Genomic DNA, 27,992 nt, shown 5'->3' on the forward strand with positions numbered 1-27,992 from the left:
CATGCCCCACTCATTTACAGACACACCTGTCTATGCAAAACGTACCCTATACATTTACAGACACACCTGTCTATGCAAAACATGCTGCACTCATTTACAGACACACCTGTCTATGCAAAACATGCCGCACTCATTTACAGACACACCTGTCTATGCAAAATATGTCCCACTTATTTACAGACACACCTGTCTATGCAAAACATGCAGCACTCATTTACAGACACACCTGTCTATGCAAAACGTGCCCCATACATTTACAGACACACCTGTATATGCAAAACATGCCCCACTCATTTACAGACACACCTGTCTATGCAAAACATGCCCCATACATTTACAGACACACCTGTCTATGCAAAACATGCCGCACTCATTTACAGACACACCTGTCTATGCAAAACATGCCCCACTCATTTACAGACACACCTGTCTATGCAAAACATGCCCCACTTATTTACAGACACACCTCTCTCTGTAAAATATGCCCCATTGGAAATTTCATGTGAAATGTGTTATTTTTGCTGTGCACCTAAGGCTTTTGAATTTGAGATCAAAGAATGAATATGAGACAAAAGTACAGACAGCTTTCACTTAATGGTATTTACATGCATACATGTTTTACCATTTTACAGAAACAGCTGTTTTTGTGTTGGGTTCCCCCATTTGATTGACTGACAGGCGCTAACTGTCACTCAGGTGTTTCCTTTTGCATGGATTGTTCACACACAAAAGAGCAGTGAGTGACTAGTCTTGGTCTTTGTTTTCATCTGTGGAGATTGCATTTGGAGTCTGAGGCATACAACATCACAAAGACCAGAGGACTAACTATGGCTGAAAAACAACTAACCTGTGAGCTGAGTCTAACTCAGTGCACGTTCTTATTCAGTGCACAGTCTTACTCAGTGCAGTCTAACTCAGTACACAGGCTTATGCAGTGCACAGTCTAACTCAGTGCACAGGCTTATTCAGTGCACAGTCTAACTCAGTGCAGTCTAACTCAGTGAGCTGAGTCTAACTCAGTGCATGTTCTTATTCAGTGCACAGTCTAACTCAGTGCACAGGCTTACTCAGTGCAGTCTAACTCGGTGCACGTTCTTATTCAGTGCACAGGCTTACTCAGTGCACAGTCTAACTCAGTGCACGTTCTTATTCAGTGCAGTCTAACTCAGTGCACAGGCTTATTCAGTGCACAGTCTAACTCAGTGCAGTCTAATTCAGTGCACGTTCTTATTCAGTGCACAGTCTAACTCAGTACACAGTCTAACTCAGTGCAGTCTAACTCAGTGAGCTGAGTCTAATTCAGTGCATGTTCTTATTCAGTGCACAGGCTTATTCAGCGCAGTCTAACTCAGTGCAGTCTAACTCAGTGAGCTGAGTCTAATTCAGTGCATGTTCTTATTCAGTGCACAGGCTTATTCAGTGCACAGTCTAACTCAGTGCACGTTCTTATTCAGTGCACAGGCTTATTCAGTGCATAGTCTAACTCAGTGCACAGGCTTATTCAGTGCACAGTCTAACTCAGTGCACAGGCTTATTCTGTGCACAGTCTAACTCAGTGCACTTTCTTATTCAGTGCAGTCTAACTCAGTGCACATGCTTACTCAGTGCAGTCTAACTCAGTGCACAGGCTTATTCAGTGCACAGTCTAACTCAGTGCGCATGCTTATTCAGTGCACAGTCTAACTCAGTGCAGTCTAACTCAGTGCACAGGCTTATTTAGTGCATTCATTAAGAAGAATAGCACAGAAATGGGGTTTATCAAGTACAGCAAAAGTCTTGAAAAAGAATGAAACCACTGGTGGACTAAAAATAAACACCGTACAGGTCGGCCAAAGAGGACAACTGCAGTTGATGACAGACAAACTAAGAGCTGTGAAGAAAAACCCTTAAACTATGGTCAGTGACATCACCAGCAGTCTCCAGAGGGCAGGGGTGAATATCGTAGCCATCATACGCAGAAGTCTCTGAGAGCAGAATTATGGAGGCTACTCAGCAAGAGGCATAATCTAAAGCACCCCCTTCATCTGTGAAATACGGAGGAAGTAGCGTCATGGCTTGGGCATGTATGGCTGCTTCTGGAACTGGTCTCACTCATCTTTATTGATAATGTAACAGAGGATGGCATCAGTGGGATGAATATGGAAGAGTACAGACTGGCTATGAACAAAGAAGTTTCTCCAACCTCATTGGCTGGTGTTTCATCCTCCAGCAAGATAATGACCCCAAACACACTGCTTATGCAACAAAAGCATTCACCAATGGAAACACGTGGAACTGGCCATGTCAGCCACCTGATTTAAATCGTATCGGCCCGACATTTCACTTGCTGAAGAAGAGACTGAAGATAAACCCTGAAAGAAAGATCAGCTGGAAGCAGCTGCAGTGAAGGCCTGGAAAGGCATTTCCAAAGAAGACACCAAAGGATTGATGATGTCACTGGGTCATAGACTTGGTGCAGTTATTGCATTTAAGGGCTGTACAACCAAATATTAGACTATTGCTTTGATTGACTTTCAAGTTAACTTATTTTTGTACAGCTGAAATGGAGGGCTCAACACTTGCACTTGTTGTACGTCGCTCTGGATAAGAGCGTCTGCTAAATGCCTGTAATGTAACACAAAAACAGCTGTTTCTGTAAAATGGTAAAACGTATACACACATAAATACTGATTGCTAGTACTTTTGTCTCATATTCATCTTTTGAAATTCAAGTGCCATAAGTACATATCAAAAATAACAAATTTCCCTCTACTGTTCCCATACATTTGAAGGACACTGTGTATATTCAGTATTTCTGTATAGCTTGTATAATTATGCGGCATATGACTTGTGCACCATGTTAGCAGCGGATGCTGACAGTTAGGGAATTTGAGAATATTTATTATTGGGCCTGCGTCTCCTCACTGAGCAGGGATGTTTTCAGAATGAGTAAGGCTGTTGCTATGGTGAGTATGGGTTCTGCTGAGTCATCAGTCTGTTTTGTGTGTGTGTGTGGGGCAGAATCGCGGGCTGCTAACCGCCCTGTGGGCTGCTACCCACCGTGTGGGCTGCTCCCCACCCTGTGAGCTGCTCCCAGCCATGTGGGCTGCTCCCCGCCCTGTGGGCTTATACCTGCCCTGTGGGCTGCTCCCCACCCTGTGGGCTCCTACCCACCCTGTGGGCTCCTACCTTCCCTGTGGGCTGCTCCCAGCCGTGTGGGCTGCTCCCCGCCCTGTGGGCTTATACCTGCCCTGTGGGCTGCTCCCCACCCTGTGGGCTGCTCCCCACCCTGTGGGCTCCTACCTGCCCTGTGGGCTGCTCCCAGCCGTGTGGGCTGCTCCCCGCCCTGTGGGCTGCTCCCTGCCGTGTGGGCTGCTCCCTGCCCTGTGGGCTGCTCCCTGCCGTGTGGCAGAACCACGGGCTGTGGGCCCTTCAGGGTTCCTTGATCTTCTCTAAATCACGCGAGGATGTTGTCGGTAGAATGCACTTCTAAACAAATGTAAAGATCTGAACATAGTACAGCTCCACACATGGGCACATTGCCAGCAGTTACTGTAGCAGTTATCATTGTATTCTCTACAGATATGGTTACTGAATACCCAGTGAAAGATTTATTAATACAGTATTTAACTGCAATTATGCAATTATTTAATACAAAATTTGAAAAGTGTCTCATCATTGAACTTTTGAAAATCTGGTTGCATTAAACAAAAGCAATGTTAGCGTGGAAAAGTACGCAGACCATCCACAACCAACTATAGAGAACCATGCAGAACTGTGCAGAATTGTGTATAACTGTGCAGAACAGTGCAGAACCACGCAGACCTGTGTAGTACTGTGCAGAACCATGCAGAACTGTGCAGAACATGCAGAATTGTGCAGAACCATGCAGAACTGTGCAGAGCCATGGAGAACTATAGAGAACCATGCATAACTGTGCAGAACCATGCAGAACTATAGAAAACCATGCAGAACTGTGCAGAACCATGCAGAACGGTGCAGAAGCATGCAGAACCGTGCAGAACCATGCAGAACTATATAGAACCATGCAGAACTGTGTAGAACTGTGCAGAACCATGCATAACTGTGCAGAAGCATGTAGAACCATGTAGAACCATGTAGGACTGTGTGGAACCATGCATAACTGTGCAGAACCATGTAGAACTGAGCAGACCTATGTAGAACTGAGCAGAACCATGTAGAACTGTGCAGAACCATGTTTTTAAAGTTCTCCACAACAAAAACTTAAGTGTGCACTTTTGACATTTTCTAGCCCTACAGTATGGGACTGTAATTATGATAATTTGAACAGCAGTTATTATTCTTCCAAGTAACAAATAGATTGTGCATAAACCTTCTATGTTAATCCATACATTACTGCTACAAATCTCATACAGCATTTCATAGTTCTGCCCTGGACTATTAAATCCAAATGGAAACCTATGTTATACTGTATAGAGTAAAGCAGATGTAGCAGGGATGCGCCTAAGGCTGTGTTATACTGTATAGAATAGATGTAGCAGGGATGCATGCAGGTTATGGTCAGGAACTTTCATGCACACAGGTCTGTACTTCTGGCACCCTCGTATGAAAACCAGGACAAACGTTTGTGAGCAACTCTGCATATCACCTGCTGCAGATGGCCCTCACAAGCTGACATTTTGGGACAGAATTAAGATTCTGATTTCTCAATAGATCACACTGCTTCCCGCTGCTCACGGTGTTAGCTTGCCACAGCATTGTACCAGCTGCCCTTAAATGATCAGAGAAGAGAAGAGTCCATGTCTACACTCACAGATACGCACCTCCATAGAGACGTACCCACACACGCATGCAAATGCACATACCAGCACCTACTACTCTCTGTTTATGCACGTGCACACTCAGCACGAACATGCACATGCAGACGCACATGCACACACACACACGCACATACACAGTCCATCTGTTCTCTGTCCTTCCCCTGTGGGTAACTGAATCCTCCAATTTGTTACAGCAGGAAGGACACAGTCCTATTCAGTGCACAATCTAACTCAGTGTGCAGTCTAACTCAGTGCACAGTGTAACTCAGTGTAGTCTAACTCAATGCACATTCTTATTCAGTGCAAAGGCTTACTCAGTACATAGTCTAACTGAGTGCACATTCTAACTCAGTGCAGTCATACTCAATGCACAGTCTAACTCAGTGCAGTATAACTCAGTGCACAGTCTAACTCAGTGCACAGTGCAGTTCAGTCTAACTCAGTGCACAGTCTAACTCAGTGCAGTCTTACTCAGTGCACAGTCTAACTCAGTGCAGTCTTACTCAGTGCACAGTCTAACTCGGTGCAGTCTTACTCAGTGCAGTCTAACTCAGTGCAGTCTTAATCAGTGCACAGTCTAAGTCAGTGTAGTCTAACTCAATGCACATTCTTATTCAGTGCACAGGCTTACTCAGTGCAGTCTAACTCAGTGCACATTCTTATTCAGTGCACAGGCTTACTCAGTGCATAGTCTAACTGAGTGCACAGTCTAACTCAGTGCAGTCTTACTCAGTGCACAGTCTAACTCAGTGCAGTCTTACTCAGTGCACAGTCTAAGTCAGTGTAGTCTAACTCAATGCACATTCTTATTCAGTGCACAGGCTTACTCAGTGTAGTCTAACTCAATGCACATTCTTATTCAGTGCACAGGCTTACTCAGTGCATAGTCTAACTGAGTGCACAGTCTAACTCAGTGCAGTCTAACTCAGTGCACAGTCTAACTCAGTGCAGTCTTACTCAGTGCACAGTCTTACTCAATGCACAGTGTAACTCAATGCAGTGTAACTCAGTGCACAGTCTTACTCAGTGCATAGTCTAACTCAGTGCACAGTCTTACTCAGTGCATAGTCTAACTCAGTGCACAGTCTAACTCAGTGCAGTCTAACTCAGTGCACAGTCTTACTCAGTGCAGTCTAATTCAGTGCATAGTCTAACGCAGTGCACAGTCTTACTCAGTGCATAGTCTAACTCAGTCCACAGTCTAACTCAGTCCACAGGCTTACTCCGTGCACAGGATTATTCAATAACCAATGAGAATGCATAGGCTTATTCAATGACCAATGAGACTGCTCTGGCTTATTCAGTGACCAATGAGAATGTGCAGGTTGCACTGAATGTGGCTGGGCGTATAGGATCTGCTGCTCAGTCTGAAGCAGCACAAGTAGTTCAGAGTGATTCATAATTACTGATAATAAACTCAGATTAGCCTATTTCCTGGGTCTGTGCACTCATTTATTTTTGGGCATAATGGGCATAAATGGTTCAGTTCTTTATCCCAGATGAAGCACTGCTACTGTAGACACACTGAGCATGAGGCCATATTGGAATTTCAAAACCAAACTCAGGGTTCCCAATTTTAACCTGAAGATTATACATGAGATTATTCCCCTGGGAAAGAAGGGGCAGGGTCAGCATCCCTGTCACACACAGAGAAGAGCGGAGTCTCAGCACCTCTCACACAGAGAAGAGCGGAGTCTCAGCACCTCTCACACACAGAGAAGGGCGGAGTCTCAGCACCTCTCACACACAGAGAAGGGCGGAGTCTCAGCACCTCTCACACACAGAGAAGGGCGGAGCCTCAGCACCTCTCACACACAGAGAAGGGCGGAGTCTCAGCATCTCTCACACACAGAGAAGGGCGGAGTCTCAGCACCTCTCACACACAGAGAAGGGCGGAGCCTCAGCACCTCTCACACACAGAGAAGGGCGGAGCCTCAGCATCTCTCACACACAGAGAAGGGCGGAGTCTCAGCACCTCTCACACAGAAGGGCGGAGTCTCAGCATCTCTCACACAGAGAAGGGCGGAGTCTCAGCATCTCTCACACACAGAGAAGGGCGGAGTCTTAGCATCTCACACACACAGTGTCAGAATCTCTCATGCAGAAATGGGTGCAGTCTCAGTCAGAATCTCTCATTCAGAAATGGGCAGAGTCACGGTCAGAATCTTTGAGGCAGAAATGGGCAGAGTCTCAGTCAGAATCTTCATTCAGAAATGGGCAGAGTCTCAGTCAGAATCTCTGAGGCAGAAATGGACGGAGTCTCAGTCAGAATCTATGTCATGCAGAAATGGGCGGAGTCTCAGTCAGAATCTCTGAGGCAGAAATGGACGGAGTCTCAGTCAGAGTCTCTCTCATGCAGAAGGGGGAGGAGCGTTCAGTAGCTCATCTGCAGTATGTAGCCTGGCCAGACCATGGAGTCCCAGAGGACCCCTGCGACTTCCTGGACTTCGTCAGCTTTGTGCGGAATAAGAGGAGCCACTCCGAGCCGCTGATCGTGCACTGCAGGTAAGCGCTGAGGTGACCCCCAGTACCTGTAGCTCTCTGCACACCTACCCTACCTACCCGTCCTCAGCTTCCGTCTCCAAGTTAATTGTGTCTTACGGTGCTGCAGCTTTAGTTGACATCTGTCCAATCTGCCACCCATTGTAAAACATTACTGACAGAACCAATTCAGCTCCATTGCTTTCAAAAACACCCTGAACTGCATGTGCCATACTCTGAAGCATGTGCTATATTCTGAAGCATATGATATTCTGAAGTGTGTGCTGTACTCTGACACATGTGCTATAGTCTGAACTATGTGCTATATTCTGAAGTATGTGGCATACTCTGGAGCATGTCCTGTACTCGGAAGCATGTTCTATACTCAGCACATTCTTCAGAATATATCACATGCTTCTAAGTGCTCAGTAACTGAACATACTCAGAAGCATATGGTATACTCTGAAGCATGTGTTATACTTATGCAATACTATATGGCACTTTCCAGAGTATAGCACCTGTATACTACCTGTGGTGTACAGAAGGGTTTGACCCAGGAACCTTTTAGAATTTATTATTTTTTTGCAGTGCTGGGATTGGACGAACTGGTGTACTTATCACCATGGAAACGGCAATGGAGCTAATTGAGAAAGATCAGCCAGTGTACCCCCTGGAAATCCTTAGGAGACTGCGGGACCAACGGGCAATGATGGTGCAAACAGCAGTGAAGTGCCTCTCCGTCGTTTCATTTATCACTTTCACACTCGGCCAGGGCCTGCTTATGAAGAAAACAACAATAATGAGTGATTAGATACCACTGCCATACCGGGGGGGGGGCACCCAATGTGACCCCATATTGTGGTATGTTGCCATGGATATGTAATGCTATGAATACTGGTCAGACTCACTTAAGATAACCTAACAGTGGAAAAACTACCTTTCAGGCTGACTGAAATGGGTGTAGAACATGTTATGAATAGGGATACAAATCTCTTCTCACACATTACGTGCAGTTTATTATTTAAATCTTCTTAGTGTACAATATACGCAAATCCACATTACAGATAATGAAATTCTGCATTATTTCTTTGCAGGTTGTTTCGTTGTGCTATTTTAAAATCTCAAATGCCTGCATGTTACTGAATGGTGCACATTTTATTCTGAAACTGCCTCCACTTATACACAATCTTTTTTGAATAGAAATCAGTCCACTTTTGCTTGGAAGTGCAGGGTAGAGGGAAAGGAAGACTGTCAGAGAGTACTGACATGGGGTGTGGCTGTGTTTCAGAGCCAGTTCCGTTTTGTGTGTGAAGCCATCTTCAGGGTGTACCAGGAGAAAAAGCAGGGTACCCCTCAGGCTGACAGCGAGCCCCAGGGGAGGAGGGTTCCCTCGCAGGTCTACGCAGGTCCCCCAGATGCCCCACCTGACTGCTGACAGGCACCTCTGCATCTGGGGTCCTCTTCACATACCGGATCATCCGGGCTCCTCTTCATGTACTGAATCATCAGGGATCCTCTTCAAGTACTGGATCATCAGGGATCCTCTTCAGGTACCAGATTGTCAGGGATCCTCTTCAAGTACCGGACCATCGGGGATCCTCTTCAAGTACTGGATCATCAAGGATCCTCTTCAGGTATCGGATCATCCTGGATCATCTTCACGTAGCAGATTATTGGGGTGTGGAGTGTGCAGGCCTGTTGACACACTTGTGCTTCACAGTGGGATTATGGGTAATACTATGGCTTCTCTTTGTAGAATCAGGGCGAATAGTAGCTTTATATATACGGCACCTGCCACAGACCTTCTCAGCTCAGACATCAGGACAGTGAGTAATGCACAGGGGCCCCATGGCCTCATGGGAAATTAAGAGGCCTGATTAATTTAGCTGTTACCATGAATATACACACATGCTTTATCATCTATTATAAAATAATATTATTTCTGAAAATAAATGATAGTTTATATTCTGCATATACAGTTTGGTTTTATAGGACAGACTGGCTTTTTGAAAAGTTGTGTTATTTACCTGTGGTACTATGACCATGAAAAATGAAACATAAGTCTTTATGACCAGGGATATTTATGGAAACTTGTAATAATGGTCATGTTTTTCATAATTTTATATGTATATGTATTATTTATGTGTTTAGAATATTTTCCCATTTTATAAATTCTTCTCTCTGTTATGAATATACTTTAGCTAATATTTTTTTTCAAATAATTCCATGTCCACTTTATGAACTGTCACTACCATGTGAGTGAATTGGATGCAATGAACACTTCTCTACTGTACCAATATGAACCCAGACAAGAATAAGTTGATCCTTACACAATAAAAACTACACAACTGTAACCATATACAGAATCATTAGACCCTTAATTAAAAAAATTAAATCATTCCTCTCACACTTCTGGCTAGTTCAGTTGTTATTCTTTATTTAGCACATTTTTAAAAGCCAAAATGAAGATTCTGTTCTCAAGAATCTCAACCTGCTTTACCTGTTTACTCTACTCTAACCTGCTCTACCCGCTCACTCTACTCTAACCTGCTCTACCCGCTCACTCTACTCTAGCCTGCTTTACCTGCTTACTCTAACCTGCTCTACCTGCTCACTCTACTCTAACCTGCTTTACCTGTTTACTCTACTCTAACCTGCTCTACGTGCTCACTCTACTCTAACCTGCTCACTCGACTCTAACCTGCTCTACGTGCTCACTCTACTCTAACCTGCTCACTCTACTCTAACCTGCTCTACCTGCTCACTCTACTCTAACCTGCTCTACCTGCTTACTCTACTCTAACCTGCTCTACGTGCTCACTCTACTCTAACCTGCTCTACGTGCTCACTCTACTCTAATCTGCTCTACGTGCTCACTCTACTCTAATCTGCTCTACGTGCTCACTCTGCTCTAACCTGCTATACCTGCTCACTCTGCTCTAACCTGCTATACCTGCTCACTCGACTCTAACCTGCTCTACGTGCTCACTCTGCTCTAACCTGCTCTACGTGCTCACTCTACTCTAATCTGCTCTACGTGCTCACTCTGCTCTAACCTGCTATACCTGCTCACTCTGCTCTAACCTGCTCTACCTGCTTACTCTGCTCTAACCTGCTCTACCTGCTCACTCTACTCTAATCTGCTCTACGTGCTCACTCTGCTCTAACCTGCTCTACCTGCTCACTCTGCTCTAACCTGCTATACCTGCTCACTCTACTCTAACCTGCTCTACCTGCTCACTCTGCTCTAACCTGCTCTACCTGTTCACTCTACTCTAACCTGCTCTACCTGCTCACTCTACTCTAACCTGCTCTACCTGCTCACTCTAACCTGCTCTACCCGCTCACTCTACTCTAACCTGCTCTACCTGCTCACTCTACTCTAATCTGCTCACTCTACGCTAACCTGCTCTACCTGCTCACTCTACTCTAACCTGCTCTACCTACTCACTCTACTCTAACCTGCTCTACCTACTCACTCTACTCTAACCTGCTCTACCTGCTCACTCTAATCTGCTGTATACTCTGTACACCTCCTAATATCATGTATGGGTAAAATAGTATAAAAACACACGTGCAGTCTGCAGTTCTAGCTAATGTCTTTATCAAAAAAGCACACACAACTCAATCTTCATCTCCTTCCTCCTCTTCTTTTCTGACCATACATCCAGCACCTAACTACAGAAGTACATTTGCAGTTTTGGTGCTATATTAAATGTGCATCACTATGAAAATACCTGCTTTTCCCAAAACAAATTAACTTTTATGAGTGCAATCAGCAGTTTGATTTCCCTGCTTGAACAATAACAGTGATGTGAATGTGGCCTCTGCACCTGAATATTTTTAAGTTTGCCTCTCTTGTGTTCTGCAGAGACGTGATCTCAGGGGTAAGAAGTTAGGTATTATCAAGCCTGTTGGCTCTGTGCAGCCATTAGCTGGAGTGGAAATATAACCTATAAATAAATCCCCCGTGGGTCTCCGTTCCATATCAATCAGCATATTAATCTGCTAACCTGCATAACTTACATTTTTCTGCAGCACTGCTTCATTTGTACAAGCTATCCATGTTCTGTCACAGTGCTTTCGCTTTATTCATTAGAATATGAGTCTGTTTGGTGAAAAGCACAGCACCCAAGACCTCACTTCCATTAAAGGAGTCTAATATATTAAAGTTAACTGACCTGACGGCTCCCGCAGCAGAAATTCCAGGGCACTGCACACCCATGGAACCAGGAGCCAGGCTGCACATACTGGGGAACGTATGCTGTGCTTTTAATCCGGAAAATGCCACAAAAAATAAAAATATATTCATTAGATTTTTTTTAACTTGTTTGGTGAGTGTGGTTGCATTTGGCAGAGTTGCAGTATTGTTCTCCATTCGCTTGCTAAAGGTTCATGGCCCATGTTGAGGCCATCTCTATCCAGACTACCCTGGTTTCACTGATTCCATTGAATGCTATTATCTATGAGCTGAACATTTGGATTAAAAATGCAGCCTGTTTAAGATATGGAATTTTGTAGTTGACCTCGACTACAATAACACTTTTAAGTGATCTGCCCATATAAGAATATGACGGTTAAAAGCATTGTTGTGAACTGTTATTGGCAAGTAGCCTATTTAATGTGGATGGGGTGTAGATTTTTCACGGTTTTAAATGATATAGTTGCATACGACTAAAACACTGCAAGGAAACGTATTATTATTAATAATAATAATAATAATAATAATAATAATAATAATAATAATAAATTCGTACCAGCCGATGGCGCTAGTACCCAAACAGCGGAAAGTTGCTCTGATTCCAGTGTTTGTTTTACGCAGGCGCAAAGCATGCTGTTTGTCCAGTTACTCTGGTTGACTTACCTGTGAGGTGCATCAGTTTCGGTTGAGACCGAAGGAAAGAAAATACGAACCAGCACACGAACGTATGTATGACTGAAACCTGCCCGCTCCCGAATTGCGGGACCTTATTTTGGGGTGAAACAAGACTGGGGGGAATAGATCGCTCGAATCGCCGCACTGAGATTATCAATCAGTGTCACAGCAGCCAGCGGCAGGTGCGGAGAATTTCAGTCAACTTGCAAAGGAATTCTCACCACATACTTTTTACGAATGGCGGTTGAATATTAGGAAAAAAACTTGGTTGCTGAAGACGGGAGTTTTGGAATATTAGTGTTTCTTTCTCGATCGTGTCTTAGCGAACACGCCACAGTATTACTGCTTTTCGGTGTCACGGTGAAGTGTCAACGTAACAGCTGTGTTACTTCCTCTTAAGGTGTTGCCAGTGAGGATTTAACTGATATCTGGTCCTGGTTCGCTTTCGTTAAGTATTGCGGACTCCGGTCTTGTGGAAAGACGGTACAAAAAAAACAGTAAACAAAAAAATGATGGGTTTTCTGCGACGGACATTCAGCAGACGGTCAATGAGACGATTTCACATGTCGGACGAGCGAGACGGGAGAGGCGGAGGTTTCTCCGCACTACAAGCACACCAACAGCAGGTCGTTCATGCCCCCGCCGTGGTGACCGGAGGAGCGGTGGTACATATTCCCGCTGCGGGAAACGCCAAGTCCATAATAACCTGCAGAGTTCTGCTGCTGGACGGATCGGATGTCAACGTAGATCTCCCGGTGAGTTTTTGGATTTCTTTGCGCCCAGTGTTTTTAAAGCGCACCGAAAGCTCTTGTGTTGATTAACAATGGTTGTCTTACAAAGGTTTGATGTACATACCTGTCTGTTCTGGAGGTGAATCCATTGCGTGTGTGCATTTAAGAGCGCATGGGTACAGTGCAGATTGGTTGCAAACTTCGGATGGCTTCAAGTATTTGCGTTACTGCTTCACGTCGACGGATGGTACAAATTTGTCCACATTACACGTCCCCCTTACACTCAGTTTGAGCTATAGTGGCGGGAATGGTGTATTCATTTATGACTTGTTGATTTGGGATTTTGGTGTTTATCTTTAATAATCTAATTACAATAGTTCAATCTCGTAGTGGTAGTATAGCAGCTCTGCAGGCTGCTGTTCGCTTTGTGTGATCTGGTTGATTAGGTAAGTTAACGCTGGCATGGCATAGCCTAGCTATTATCATAACTGGATACATTCGGGAAATCGGTAAAGACGTTTAGGCTACTTTTGTTGATATGGTGGTTATATATGGGTGAATTTACGGTTTATATCCACATAAGTAGATAGTGTAGCTTTATTTTTGGTGCTGTGGAAACCATAAGATTTAATGCACCCAAATTTCCTGCTTGGGAAATTGAAAGCATTGTAATTAATTTCCAATTCTCCCTAATCCTCATGTGATTCCCTTTGAGGAATGCCGAAATGTAAATGTAATGTAATCTCCAGCGTTTTCATGTGTTGATACGTTTATTTTAACATTTATTTTGATTTCGATCGGTGAGACTAACATTTTACCCGGTTATTTCACCAAGGCACTGAAACGTCAGCACGGACCTTTGACTTCCTGATCAGAAGTTGAAGTGAAAGGGTTTCCGCGGGCACTGTCCACAGGCCTGTCTCGTGCAATTTCACCGCAAACGCAAATATTACACCGCTATTTTAGTTGTACCTTATTTTCTAATGTGGTTTATCACGTTATATTGCTTCGAAGTTAAAATTAAATTCCCCTATTGGAAAATTTGTGAAAATGAGTCACCGGGAAACTTTTAAGGTAGCCAACGCACCAATCAGCAGACATTACAAACACAATGAATATTCTGCCTGCCAAAAGATGTCTTAGGTACAGTGCCTTTAATGTGGATCACAGAATAATACACGAGTGTTGCTTATTCCCAGTCAGGGGGCAGTTTTTATAACCTTGGTTCAGAGGGGAAGTGATGTAAATCCAACCCATTAATGTTCTGATAGGAACCAGAAATGGGGGGGGGGGGGGGGACTACCATATGCTGTCAATGACTCAGTGCTTTGAATCAATCACTGAGTGTTGCTGAGGGGCACATACGGGCTACATTTTGATTTATTGTAAAAACCAGGAAGTGAAAGCACATTCTGTCTCCACCCACTATGGAGGGCCAGGAAACTTCACTGTCGTTAAAACCTCGCGGCACATTGGTGTGTGTGTGTTGGGGGGGGGGGCTGACTGACGGACTGACTGTCCTGCCCCTCCCTCACTGGGATGTTTCCCTTGTTTGTTTGACAGGTTCAAGCTGGTTTCTCATAGATCAGGTACCATGCATACCTGACTGTAGCTTGTGGCTCTTAAATAGTCCTAATCTAAGTGCTTATCTGGTTAGAGCTGAGCTCATACCCCAGAACAGCATGTGAGTCCAAGCTGCACGGCTTCAGTACACTGATGCTTTTTATCCAACCCTTAATTTTCTGTGTACACAGATGCTGGCGACACAAATGCTGCATAGCTTCTAGATCAGACCACAGTATAACAGTTTCACCAGCAATACACCTGCAGTCTGCAGTTGTACCTGATTTAAAAAAAAAATTTAAATAAAAATCTGATTAATATATTCGGTTACTGAAGAAATTACGAGCAGAATATGACATTTTCATGTTGTTTGATTGAAGCTTCATTGTTGTTTGATTGAAGCTTCATGTACACTGCACACTGTACCCCCCCTTAGGTGTGTTAGCTTTCATGATTTTTCAGAATGATCCCCCCCGCCCTTACCAATGAGGTCTAGCAAGTGTTTCTACTGTGTATTTGTGTATTTAAAGAGTCCCCACACTGCTTTTCTGCTTTTCTGCCTTCCAGCAGTATTCTATGGGAAAATTAAGATTTGTCAGTCATATATTTGTCAATTGATATATTACATGCAGTCAGCGAGACGCATGCATGGGCAGAAAAACTGATTTAAAGGTGACCTGAAGCTCTTCGTAATATGACTCTGGTTAATTTGCTTTTAGCTTAGATAAGATATGGCCCTGCATTTAGATCTGAAATTGAACCATATTTGCTAGGAAAATAAAGTTCCCTTTTTTGCAGCTACTAGCACTGGAGCACAGCCGTATTGGAACAAGCTCCATTGTAATGTCACTAGGTTGGTAATTGTGATGTCACTAGGTTGGCTTGTCTCGCCTGCTAATGATATTTCTATTACAATGCTGCTGACTTTCAATGAGCTCAGCGATGGATCGTGAGGAAACAACTAAACCGAGCCTAAGTAGGGTCCTTTTGTATTGCCCTGGGAAAGGTATCTCTGAACAAAACACATTCATTTTTACAGACTGTCAGTGCAGCCAGCCAGAACTGCATAGTAGTGCAGTCCCATCAGAGGCAGTTTGAAATTGAAGTTTTTTTTAGTAATACTCATTTTAACATTCCAGGGCAATGTGAAAGGATCCTTCCTTGTGTTTTTTGTTGTTGTTGTTGCAGACATTCACCCTACTGCTAATAGCAGCAAAAAAGTGAACTTTTAGTTTATTTTTCCCGCAAATACAGGTCAGTTCTGGATTTGAATGCAGGGCCATATCTTATTAAAGGTAACAAGCATGTGACCAGACTCTTATTTACCACATGCTTCATGTTGCTTTTAATTTGAAATTTGTGTTTGGGGAACTATTGGCAGCGCTTCACCCAGTGCTGGTGGCAGCTTGTGGGAGCTTGTGGCAGCTTGTGGGCATCACTAAGGCTGAACACACGCTTGGAACTCATCTTATCCCTGCTGAAGAATTCCCTTCAGTCCTGTCAGATGAGTTCATGATCAGACTCTGATTTATGAAACCAGTTTAATCATCACAAAGGTAAACATTTTATCTTAAAGGGATAAATCACTCTTTTAACATTCCCAGCTTTGAACAGCAGTGGCTAGTGGAAAACTTAATTCACAAAAATCGGTGTGTTTTTATCAGCAGACAGAGCATTCTGTTTCAATGCTCTGGATATTGCAGACCCTGTTAGATATTAGGAGCCGAACAGGCTGATTGTAGCAGCTAGCTTAGCCATCCAGCCTCCTGTGTTTATAACACACAAACTGCGTCTCTTCCCTTTGCTTCTGTGTCATGTGATTAGGCTTTCTGCTGTGTCTTTTTGAAATCACCCCCCACAAAACCTTAGATTTTTTGTCTACCTTTTTTATGAGGATTTTTCGATGTTGGCAAAAATTAAGCTTCAAATGGATACTGGCCTGTGGTGAATTTGGCTGTGCTGAACATTCCTGGCCTATCACTGCTGCAGTCAGTGCTGCTCCCACAGTGTTTCAAGGCACTCTGTCTGGTTACATGACTGGCAGTTACCACATGCAGCATAATCTATGACTACAAGTAACTTGCCAGCCTTTGTAACTACAGGTAGCTACAGTATGACAAGGGCCGATGAGTTTTCCTCAGCCTTGTTTCTTGAGAGGTATTCTGCTATTTGTCCACCAGGTGTCTCCATAGCCATCTAATTTGAATTAAGTAATTATAATTACGCAATGTAATTAATTAATGGATTAATAATAAAATTGATATTTGTTGTTTAAATTCTGCCCCGTGAGCATAGATAAAGAGGATAAGAAGAGATATGATTAATATCCAGAATGATTCCGCTTTTGAGAAACTATTTTAACAAATTTTCAGACGTGAATCATTTACTTTTGGAAAAACCTACACTCTAACCATTGACCACACACGACAACATTGGACCACTGGAAATATGATCATGATCAGATTTTATATCTCTTTATTTATTTATTTATTCAAATATATGTATTAAATATATATGTACGTGTGCTGTGTGTGCGTGCTGTACCCTGTGTGTCTGTGCATCTCTGTATGTGACAGAGGAGTATGAATTTAGGCCCAGATTTATGACCTTGTTACACTGCTAGTATTTAATCTCTCTGTGTTTGTGCTGAGTGTATATCACTGTGCTTTGGCGGTGTCTGCTGTGTGTGTGAGTGTAAGCGCTGTGTGTGTGTGTGTGTGTAAGCGCTGTGTGTGTGTGTGTAAGAGCAGTCTGTGTGTGTGTGAGAGTGTAAGCGCTGTGTGTGTGTGTGGTGTGTGTGAGTGAGTGTAAGCACAGTGTGTGTGAGTGTAAGCGCAGTGTGAGTGTGTGAGTGTATGCGCTGTGTGTGTGTGTGAGTATAAACGCAGTGTGTGTGTCTGTGTGTGTAAGCGCTGTGTGTGTGTGAGTGTAAGCGCTGTGTGTGTGTGAGTGTAAGCACAGTGCGTAACAGTGATGAAAATGTGCACAGCGAAGGAGGCTTTGGCCGCCTCTGAAGGTAAATGCGTACAGAAACCCCTCTCGTACAGGAACCCCCCACCCCCCCCCCCCCATATAGGAACCCCCCCTCAGTGTGTGGAACACACCTCACCCTGCTTGGCCTCCCGTGCTTCCGGCCATCTGGACCCATCTTATCAGGGGCACAGGCAGGTGGCGCTGTTCCCATGTACTCACCTTCTGTTCCTGCTGGGAACCAGGCAGCCGCCCCACCCGCCTCATGTTCTCCCTGTCGAGCTGTAAAAACAGCCCGTGGTGTATTTGTGCATGGCTTGTGGCAGATCTGTTTGTGAGTGGCGTGTGGCAGATCTGTTTGTGAGTGGCGTGTGGCAGATCTGTTTGTGAGTGGCGTGTGGCAGATCTGTTTGTGAGTGGCGTGTGGCAGATCTGTTTGTGAGTGGCCTGTGGCAGATCTGTGTGTGAGTGGCGTGTGGCAGATCTGTTTGTGAGTGGTGTGTGGCAGATCTGTTTGTGAGTGGTGTGTGGTAGATATGTTTGTGAGTGGTGTGTGGCAGATCTGTTTGTGAGTGGTGTGTGGTAGATATGTTTGTGAGTGGTGTGTGGCAGATATGTTTGTGCATGGCATGTGGCAGGTATGTTTGAGTGGTGTGTGGCAGATATCTTTGTGAGTGGTGTGTGGTAGATCTGTTTGTGAGTGGTGTGTGGCAGATATCTTTGTGAGTGGTGTGTGGTAGATATCTTTGTGAGTGGTGTGTGGCAGATATGTTTGTGAGTGGTGTGTGGCAGATATGTTTGTGAGTGGTGTGTGGCAGATATGTTTGTGAGTGGTGTGTGGCAGATATGTTTGTGAGTGGTGTGTGGTAGATACGTTTGTGAGTGGTGTGTGGCAGATATCTTTGTGAGTGGTGTGTGGCAGATATCTTTGTGAGTGGTGTGTGGTAGAAATCTTTGTGAGTGGTGTGTGGCAGATATGTTTGTGAGTGGTGTGTGGTAGATACGTTTGTGAGTGGTGTGTGGTAGATATCTTTGTGAGTGGTGTGTGGCAGAAATCTTTGTGAGTGGTGTGTGGTAGATATGTTTTGAGGGGGCAGAGCTGGTATGTTGGTATGTGGCATGTGGTAGATGTGTGTTTGAGGGGACAGAGCTGGTATGTTGGTATGTGGCATGTGGTAGATGTGTGTTTGAGGGGGCAGAGCTGGTATGTTGGTATGTGGCGTGTGGTAGATATGTTCAGGCTGGCAGTTGGCAGTGTGTTTGCAGGGCAGTGGTGTGCTGCTCATGCCTGGGCATCCGCCTAGTGTGTGCCAGGGCTGACTGTGGCCAGCTGTCCCGTGGGGCCAGGCCTAATTGTGTCTCTTGGAAGGCGGGGCGGGGGGGGGGGGGTTTCAGTTGGCTGGGTTTCCCCATTTCCTCACATAACAGTGCTGACTGATTGTCTGCATCAGCTGCGCAGCTCGGCTGGGTGTCTGCAGAGTGACAGCGCAGCTCAGCTGAGGGTCTGCAGAGTGACTGCGCAGCTCAGCTGTGGGTCTGCAGAGTGACTGCGCAGCTCAGCTGGGGGTCTGCAGAGTGACTGCGCAGCTCAGGCGGGGGGCTGCAGAGCGACTGCTCAGCTCAGCCAGGGGGCTGCAGAGCAACTGTGCAGCTCAGCTGGGGGGGCTGAAGAGTGACTGCGCAGCTCAGCCGGGGGGTGCAGAGTGACTGCGCAGCTCAGCCGGGGGGCTGCAGAGTGACTGCGCAGCTCGGCTGGGGGGCTGCAGAGCAACTGCGCAGCTCAGCTGGGGGGCTGCAGAATGACTGCACAGCTCGTTTGGGGGTCCGCAGATTGACTGCACAGCTCAGCTGGGGGGCTGCAGAATGACTGCGCAGCTTGGCTGGGGGTCCGGAGATTGACTGCACAGCTCAGCTGGGGGTCCGGTGATTGACTGCGCAGCTTGGCTGGGGGTCCGGAGATTGACTGCACAGCTCAGCTGGGGGTCTTCAGAGTGACTGCGCAGCTCAGCTGGGGGACTGCAGAGTGACTGCGCAGCTCAGCCGGGGGGCTGCAGGGTGACGGAGTGTAGCACAGTGGGTAAGGAACTGGGCTTGTAACCAAAAGGTCGCAGGTTCGATTCCCGGGTAGGACACTGCCGTTGTACCCTTGAGCAAGGTACTTCACCGAAATTGCTTCAGTATATATCCAGCTGTATAAATGGATACAATGTAAAAAGTTGTGTAAGTCGCTCTGGATAAGAGCGTCTGCTAAACGTAATGTAATGTAATGTAATGACTGCGCCGCTCAGCTGGGGGACTGCAGAGTGACAGCTGGATTCAAAAATGTTCTATAGTAGTATTGTACAGTATATAGTACAGTTTGTATCTGTTGTATGTGTAATGCTTCTAGTGAGTAGAGTGGTGTGAAATATCTGTTTTAACTCTTATGCGCTGTAGCAGGTGGAAACAGGGACACAGTAGTACGGCTTGCTGGATTACAGAGATGTCTTCTGGTGGCTGTTTGCTCTGTGGTGTAATGGGTATATCAGGTTCACTGACAGAGACAGTGAATGACAGGCATAAAGCAGCTTTATCACAATAAACCTAAAATAAATTATCCCAATAAACATTTACAGAATGCTGGAAGCAGGCAGAGGCAGGGCTCAGGTTCTGAGGTTTGCCACTGTTTGCCAGAATTTCTCTCTGCGCGCAGAGGCTCCGGCTGATTGGCTGAGTGTGAAGGACCCCTGGCAGATGTAGGCCATGCCAGTGGGGAAGATAAATGTGGGCTGACCATGTGACACCTGCACTGGCCCTGCACATGGAATTGTCTCTGCTCTGATTCCAGCCTGACTGCTCTGATGCAGACCTGACTGCTCTGATTCCAGCCTGACTGCCCTGATGCAGACCTGACTGTTCTGATTCCAGCCTGACTGCCCTGATGCAGACCTGACTGTTCTGATGCAGACCTGACTGCTCTGATGCTGGCCTGACTGCTCTGATTCCAGCCTGACTGCTCTGATGCAGACCTGACTGCTCTGATTCCAGCCTGACTGCTCTGATTCCAGCCTGACTGCTCTGATTCCAGCCTGACTGCTCTGGTCCCAGCCGATGCGCGGGATGCAGACCTGATGCTTCTGAGGGCGACCTGCTGTTGATTCCGGGCCTGACTGCATGATACAGCATGACTGCCCTGATAGACCTACTGTTACTGATGCGAAGCCGACTGTTCTGATGCAGACCTGACTGCTCTGATGCAGACCTGACTGCTCTGATCCCAGCCTAACTGCCCTGATGCAGACCTGACTGTTCTGATGCAGACCTGACTGTTCTGATGCAGACCTGACTGTTCTGATGCAGACCTGACTGCTCTGATGCAGACCTGACTGCTCTGATTCCAGCCTGACTGCTCTGATTCCAGCCTGACTGCTCTGATGCAGACCTGACTGCTCTGATTCCAGCCTGACTGCCCTGATGCAGACCTGACTGCTCTGATTCCAGCCTGACTGCCCTGATGCAGACCTGACTGCTCTGATGCTAGGCTGGTGGCTTTGATTCCAGCCTGACTGCTCTGATGCAGACCTGATGGCTCTGAATCTGTGGGCTAACCATGACCCTAACCCTCCAGCACAGAATGTCACATTCTGCTGTGTTTCCTGCGCCTCCCTGGCAGAGGACAGTGTGTGCGCAATTTTAGCATTAGCATGCTTAATCTTAGCATTCATAACATTAGCATGCTTTATCTTAGCATTCATAACCTTAGCATGCTTAATCTTAGCATTCATAACCTTAGCATTCTTAATCTTAGCATTCATAACCTTAGCATGTACAATCTTAGCATGCCTAAATTTAGCATTCATAACCTTAGCATGTATAATCATAGCATGCCTAATTTTAGCATTCATAACCTTAGCATACCTAATTTTAGCATTCATAACCTTAGTTTGTATAATCTTAGCATACCTAATTTTAGCACCCATAATCTTAGAATGCTTAATCTTAGCATTAATATCTTTAGCATTTGTAATCTTAGCATGCTTAATTTTAGCATTCATAACCTGTGCATGTTTAATCTTAGCATTAATGACTTTCGCATTAATAACTTTAGCATTCATAATCTTAGCATGCCTAATTTTTGAATTCATAATCTTACATTGCTTAATCTTAGCGTTAATAACTTTAGCTTTCATAACCTTAGCATGCTTAATCTTAGCATTAATAACTTCAGCATTCATAACCTTAGCATGCTTAATCTTAGCATTAATAACTTCAGCATTCATAACTTTAGCATGCTTAATCTTAGCATTAATAACTTTAGCATTCATAATCTTAGCATGCTTAATCTTAGCATTAATAACTTTAGCATTCATAATCTTAGCATGCTTAATCTTAGCATGAGTAATTTCTCGCATTGCTTTAGCGGAGTACTGTAAATCACAGTAATCCCTAACTATCATAGGACAGTACACTCTGTTATAGTTTGTGCAGTAATCATTTCACCCAGAAACATGTAATTGTGTGTTTACATTGAGGCAGGTGAGAGTAAAAGTTTATGCTGCATTTAAACCACAACCTCACTCTTATTGGACGTGACCTGTCTGTCTCCATCCTTGGTCCCCTTCTGAAGGTAAAAGCAACACGTGTGTAGGCACGTGTGTAGACAGGGCTTCTCCTGCATTGCGAATTCCGAGGCAGTCGCTTACATCGTTTCCTGTGCCGCCTTGACAGTGATCTGAGCGGTGTCATTAATAATAAAGTCTGTTTGAGACGCGTTGCGTGCGGTGGATTACCGTAATTTGAACATGCGACGGCGGCACTACTCGGGAATGACGCCGTAGCGTAATCAGCCCTGACGCGGCGAAGAAGTAACTGTGCTGTATGAAGCTAGCGACAATACGCCACAATAAGACTTCAGGTTTTAGGCTGCCGGATTGTATTTGCTAATTTTTTAAAAAACCAAAATAAGAGTACATTCTTGTTGCGCTCTCTGAGAGATTAGAATTCTAACCACAGTTGACGCCTCGCATAACATTTGCGGAATTTTTTATTCTGAGCACATCGACTAGCAGTCTGATCCGTCTGTGGATTACCGCTGGTTAAGTTAAATGATTTAATATTAATTAAAATGTACAAGTTATCAAAACGATATTGGAAAAAACAGAATTGTTGAAACTTCCTGAATATTATGATTTTATGTTTTATTTATATTTTTTTAATTAATGAGTGAAAAATAAAATATTCTGTAGTCTTTACACATTGCTTCAAGGACAGAAGCAAACTGGCACAACCCGTGGCATTCTTACTAAAATACTTGCGTGTTTTATGGAGCTACAGTAGAATAAAACAGAAATTGTTAAATGATGGATTTTGCTCAACTAAGTAAACGAACATTGCTCAACTAAGTAAAGAAAAATATTTATGTTCCTGTATGTGCTTATAGACTGTGGGGAATTCAAATCTTATGACGAAAAACACAGATACTAAATGAGTACGGGTGTGGTGAATCTGATTCTTCGAAATGTCTTGTTTCTAAATCAGGTGAGTTTAACATTGCTGTGTTATCATATAAATTATTGCTGAAGTGTAATTATGACATGGAGCCAAAATTAGGGTTATTTGAATTGCAACCCAAATCTCCATGCAAATCTTTTTCTCCTCCAGAAGAAAAGGAGAAATGGCTTTCTCAGAATATCTGTCTAAGAATCAAATGAGTTTTAGACTACACATTTTCCCTAGGAATTGTGGCTGGGGTTTAACCCCTGCAGAATTTAGTTTTAGATGCCACCTTTGCCTGATTTTGAGCCAGGAAGAACTGTGGCAGAGTTTGCCATTTATGACGGCAGATGTAAAAGGTCACATCTTTTGGATTTTATTTGAAGGGAAATGCACCGTACTAGATCTAGTTTTTTTTCCTCACACCTGAGACATATCTCTATAGAACAGCAACCCCACATATCTCTACAGAAGAGAAAGAGAAATCCCACATATCTCTACAGAAGAGAAATCCCACACATTTCTATAGAAGGATGCTTCTGCATTCTCAGATTCTTATGAGAAATTCAGCTTGACAGGGACTGGAGCAAAGGAGAAACCTGTTCCAGCCTTCAAGAAGATGTGAGGGGTCCTCCTGTCAGAACCGATGTGGCTCGTACATAATGACCCATATAACTGTCAGTCTGTCCGTCTCCACACTGGCGGTGCAACTGACATGAGGGCTTTGCTTGTTCTCCTGTAGAAGTGTTCATATGTATGCAGCACAGCGTGGCGGTGCTTAGCCCGCCTTGCACACGAGCGTTATGCATTAAAGCATTTCAGTGCATTAAGCAATAACTCCCTGTCATGGCAACCAAGCTGGATCCATGCGTGCTGAAGGCCAGAAGCATCCTTGGATCAGGTCAGCCTGGTGCCCTACATACTCTCTGCACTGGCTATTTTGGATCCAGCCTATATATTTCAGTTGTTGTACGTTTGCTTAACCCTCGGCTGTGAGCAGTACAGGCCCACAGCGGCCTGCTTCTGGAGCCTCCAGTCTGCAAGCAAAGCATCAACTGTGCTGTAATTTTAGCAACATACTTCAATTTGTGATACTCAATATAAATTTTAAAATGGGTGGGTGGGTCTGTGTGTGTGTGTGTGTGTGTGTGTGAGAGAGAGAGAGAGAGAGAGCGAGAGAGTAGTAAGGAAAGAAGAGCGTGAGATGGGGAATTTTGTTTGTGTGCTCATACTGCACTCACATTAGTGCTGACACTGCACTCACACTAGTGCTCACACTGCACTTACTCTAGTGCTCATACTGCACTTACACTAGTGCTCATACTGCACTCACACTAGTGCTCACACTGCACTTACACTAGTGCTCATACTGCACTTACACTAGTGCTCATACTGCACTCACACTAGTGCTGACACTACACTCACACTAGTGCTCACTGCAGTCACACTACACTCACTAGTGCTCATACTGCACTCACACTAGTGCTGACACTACACTCACACTAGTGCTCACGCTGCACTCACTACATTCACACTAGTGCTCACGCTGCACTCACACTACATTCACACTAGTGCTCATGCTGCACTCACACTACATTCACACTAGTGCTCACACTGCACTCACTAGTGCTCATACTGCACTCACACTAGTGCTCACACTGCAGTCACACTAGTGCGCACACTGCACTCACACTAGTGCTCATACTGCACTCATTAGTGCTGACACTACACTCACACTAGTGCTCACACTGCACTCACACTAGTGCTCATACTGCACTCACACTAGTGCTCACACTGCAGTCACACTAGTGCGCACACTGCACTCACACTAGTGCTCATACTGCACTCATTAGTGCTGACACTGCACTCACACTTGTGCCCACACTGCACACACACAAGTGCTCACACTACACTCACACTGCTTTCAAACTAGTGTTGTACCTGTGTGTCTTACAGAGGAAAGCTAAAGGCCAGGACCTGTTTGACCAGATCATGTTCCACCTGGACCTTGTGGAAGCGGACTATTTCGGGCTGCAGTTCATGGATCTGGAGCAAATTTCTGTAAGTTACGATCATCACATTTGGGACATAAAAAAGCAGCTAATTATTATAATAAATGAGAGAAAATATATTGTGTAAAGTACATTTACAAGAAGTCATTGTAAAAAGGAAGGTCTTTTAGTCAACAATAAAATTCTGCAGGATTGTGCTGCAGGGTAATGCTGCAGATTAGTGCTGCAAGGTAGTGCTGCAGGTTGGTACTGCAGGGTGGTGCTGCAGGGTAGTGCTGTATGTTAGTGCTGCAGGGTAGTGCTGCAAGTTGGTGCTGCAGGGTAGTACTGTATGTTAGTGCTGCAGGGTAGTACTGTATGTTAGTGCTGTAGGTTAGGGCTGCAGGTTAGTGCTGCAGGGTAGTACTGTATGTTAGTGCTGCAGGTTGGTGCTGCAGGGTAGTGCTGTAGGTTAGTGCTGCAGGTTGGTGCTGCAGGGTAGTACTGTATGTTAGTGCTGCATGGTAGTGCTGCAGGTTGGTGCTGCAGGGGAGTGCTGCAGGGTAGTACTGTATGTTAGTGCTGCCGGGTAGTGCTGTAGGTTAGTGCTGCAGGTTGATGCTGCAGGGTAGTACTTTATGGTAGTGCTGCAGGCTAGTGCTGTAGGTTAGTGCTGCAGGTTGGTGCTGCAGGGTAGTGCTGTTGGTTAGTGCTGCAGGGTAGTGCTGTAGGTTAGATCTGCAGGGTAGTGCTGCAGTGTAGTGATGCAGGGTAGTGCTGCAGGTTAGAGTTGCAGGGTAGTGCTGTAGGTTAGAGCTGCAGGGTAGTGCTGCAGTGTAGTGCTGCAGGGTAGTGCTGCAGGGTAGTGCTGCATGTTAGTGCTGCAGGGTAGTGCTGTAGGTTAGAGCTGCAGGGTAGTGCTGCAGTGTAGTGCTGCAGGTTAGAGTTGCAGGGTAGTGCTGTAGGTTAGAGCTGCAGGGTGGTGCTGCAGGGTAGTGCTGTAGGTTAGAGCTGCAGGGTAGTGCTGTAGGTTAGAGTTGCAGGGTAGTGCTGCATGTTAGTGCTGCAGGGTAGTGCTGTAGGTTAGTGCTGCAGGGTAGTGCTGTAGGTTAGAGCTGCAGGGTAGTGCTGCATGTTAGTGCTGCAGGGTAGTGCTATAGGTTAGAGCTGCAGGGTAGTGCTGTAGGTTAGAGCTGCAGGGTAGTGCTGCATGTTAGAGCTGCAGGGTAGTGCTGTAGGTTAGAGCTGCAGGGTAGTGCTGTAGGTTAGAGCTGCAGGGTAGTGCTGTAGGTTAGAGCTGCAGGGTAGTGCTGTAGGTTAGAGCTGCAGGGTAGTGTTGTAGGTTAGAGTTGCAGGTTTGGAAAACCTGGTAAGGTTGATTATTACGGCTCTGGGTGCAGAAGAACCTCAGTAGCAAGTCAGACTTCTGAATAATTTCCACTCACCATAATTGCTACTTGTCCGGACTAAATGACTTTGAGTCCACAGACTGGGAATTGTTCTGACAAACCTGCTTGGACCTGTATGAGCTTGTTCAGAAAATAACAGATTTCATTAAATTTTGTACAGACAATATAACACCTAGGACAAATCTCAAATCATATTCAAACAATAAACCTTGGGTGACAAACAGATTTAAACATGCATTAAAGGGAAAAGATCAGAAAGGGGACAGAGAAGTGGAAAAAAGCACAGACGAAAATAAAACAGATCCTATGATGCTCCTAGTCCGTAAACTAGATCCCAATAGTTCTGACAACCTATGATGCTCCTAGTCCGTAAACTAGATCCCAATAGTTCTGACAGACTATGAGGTTCCTAGTCCGTAAACTAGATCCCAATAGTTCTGACAGACTATGATGCTCCTAGTCCGTAAACTAGATCCCAATAGTTCTGACAGACTATGAGGTTCCTAGTCCGTAAACTAGATCCCAATAGTTCTGACAGACTATGAGGTTCCTAGTCCGTAAACTAGATCCCAATAGTTCTGACAGACTATGAGGTTCCTAGTCCGTAAACTAGATCCCAATAGTTCTGACAGACTATGAGGTTCCTAGTCCGTAAACTAGATCCCAATAGTTCTGACAGACTATGAGTTCCTGTCGTAACTAGATCCAAGTTGACAGACTATGGTTCCTATCCTAAACTAGTCCAGATTCGATGCTGCGCGCGACATTCCGAATGTCCCTTAATCTATATCCTATCCCATCTACATGGAAATCATCCACACTTCCCTTTTTCTTCCGCACCACCTACCAGGGTTAGGGTTAGAGTTAGGGTCCCCTGTGTATGCTGATATTTGTTCCAACTGCCACCGCAATTGCAATCCCATAATTTTAACAATCTGCTAATTTTTCTTAATTAGGTGCTTTTCATGTTTAGAGGGATTATTTACCCTCTTAAGCCACATTATCCCAGAAATAGCTTTGCATGCAATGAAGAATAAAATTCCCATGGTGATACTGTGCTTATTGTGCTACACTGCAATTACAAATACATGAAAAGGTAACAATTTTTGATCAAATGAACGACTGAGATAAATCAGTAGGCTCCTAATTATTGATTATGTGTTTCATTTAGGAAATTTTCCTTAAACTTATTAACACAATGCAGGTTTTACTCATTATCACTTGCTTTGTCTTTGAATTCCTCATCTTCCAGATGGGTAGTTTTAGTGGCCAGGTGTCCAGGCTTTAATCAATCAGGAACCTTTTGATTCACCTCAAGTCTTTTTGAAGTTTTACTTCTTTTTATGCAATTGTTTGCAATATAACACAATAAGCACAGTCTGAATATTGGAATTTCATTCTGGCACACTGCACCTAATTAATGCACGGGGCTACTGTTCCTCAAATTATCACCCGCACGGGGCTCCTGTTCCCCCATTATCACCCGCATGGGGCTCCTGTTCCCCCATTATCACCCGCACGGGGCTCCTATTCCCCCATTATCACCCGCATGTGGCTCTTGTTCCTCCATTATCACCTGCACGAGGCTCCTATTCCCCCATTATCACCCGCACAGGGCTCTTGTTCCTCCCTTATCACCCGCACGGGGCTCTTGTTCCTCCCTTATCACCCGCACGGGGCTCCTGTTCCCCCATTATCACCCGCACGGGGCTCCTGTT

The 27,992-nt window shown here is 44.9% G+C and overlaps 2 protein-coding genes across 10 annotated transcripts in view; both read left to right on the forward strand.

Annotated features, from left to right (window-relative positions):
* ptpn3 (protein tyrosine phosphatase non-receptor type 3) overlaps positions 1-9,671 on the forward strand; it is a 55,864-nt gene extending 46,193 nt beyond the window's left edge. For all 3 annotated transcript variants that reach the window (XM_064325351.1, XM_064325267.1, XM_064325516.1), the window contains 3 exons: positions 7,141-7,286; positions 7,851-7,986; positions 8,551-9,671. In XM_064325351.1, the coding sequence (XP_064181421.1) occupies positions 7,141-7,286; positions 7,851-7,986; positions 8,551-8,697 (429 nt within the window). In that variant the 3' untranslated portion in view covers positions 8,698-9,671. The remainder of the gene's footprint in view (positions 1-7,140; positions 7,287-7,850; positions 7,987-8,550) is intronic.
* A 2,379-nt stretch (positions 9,672-12,050) lies between these two features.
* The window catches only part of epb41l4b (erythrocyte membrane protein band 4.1 like 4B), a 52,600-nt gene continuing 36,658 nt past the window's right edge, over positions 12,051-27,992 (forward strand). For 3 of the 7 annotated variants that reach the window (XM_064325897.1, XM_064326084.1, XM_064325996.1), the window contains exons 1-2: positions 12,053-12,893; positions 24,831-24,935. In XM_064325897.1, coding sequence (XP_064181967.1) covers positions 12,648-12,893; positions 24,831-24,935 — 351 coding nt within the window. In that variant the 5' untranslated portion in view covers positions 12,053-12,647. Of the gene's footprint in view, positions 12,894-13,078; positions 13,316-24,830; positions 24,936-27,992 lie in introns of those variants that run through there. The other 4 variants (XM_064325720.1, XM_064325811.1, XM_064325641.1 and 1 more) reach the window with 3 other exon arrangements.

The sequence above is a fragment of the Anguilla rostrata genome, chromosome 1 (genome assembly GCF_018555375.3).
Source record: "Anguilla rostrata isolate EN2019 chromosome 1, ASM1855537v3, whole genome shotgun sequence".
NCBI classification, from domain to species: domain Eukaryota; kingdom Metazoa; phylum Chordata; class Actinopteri; order Anguilliformes; family Anguillidae; genus Anguilla; species Anguilla rostrata.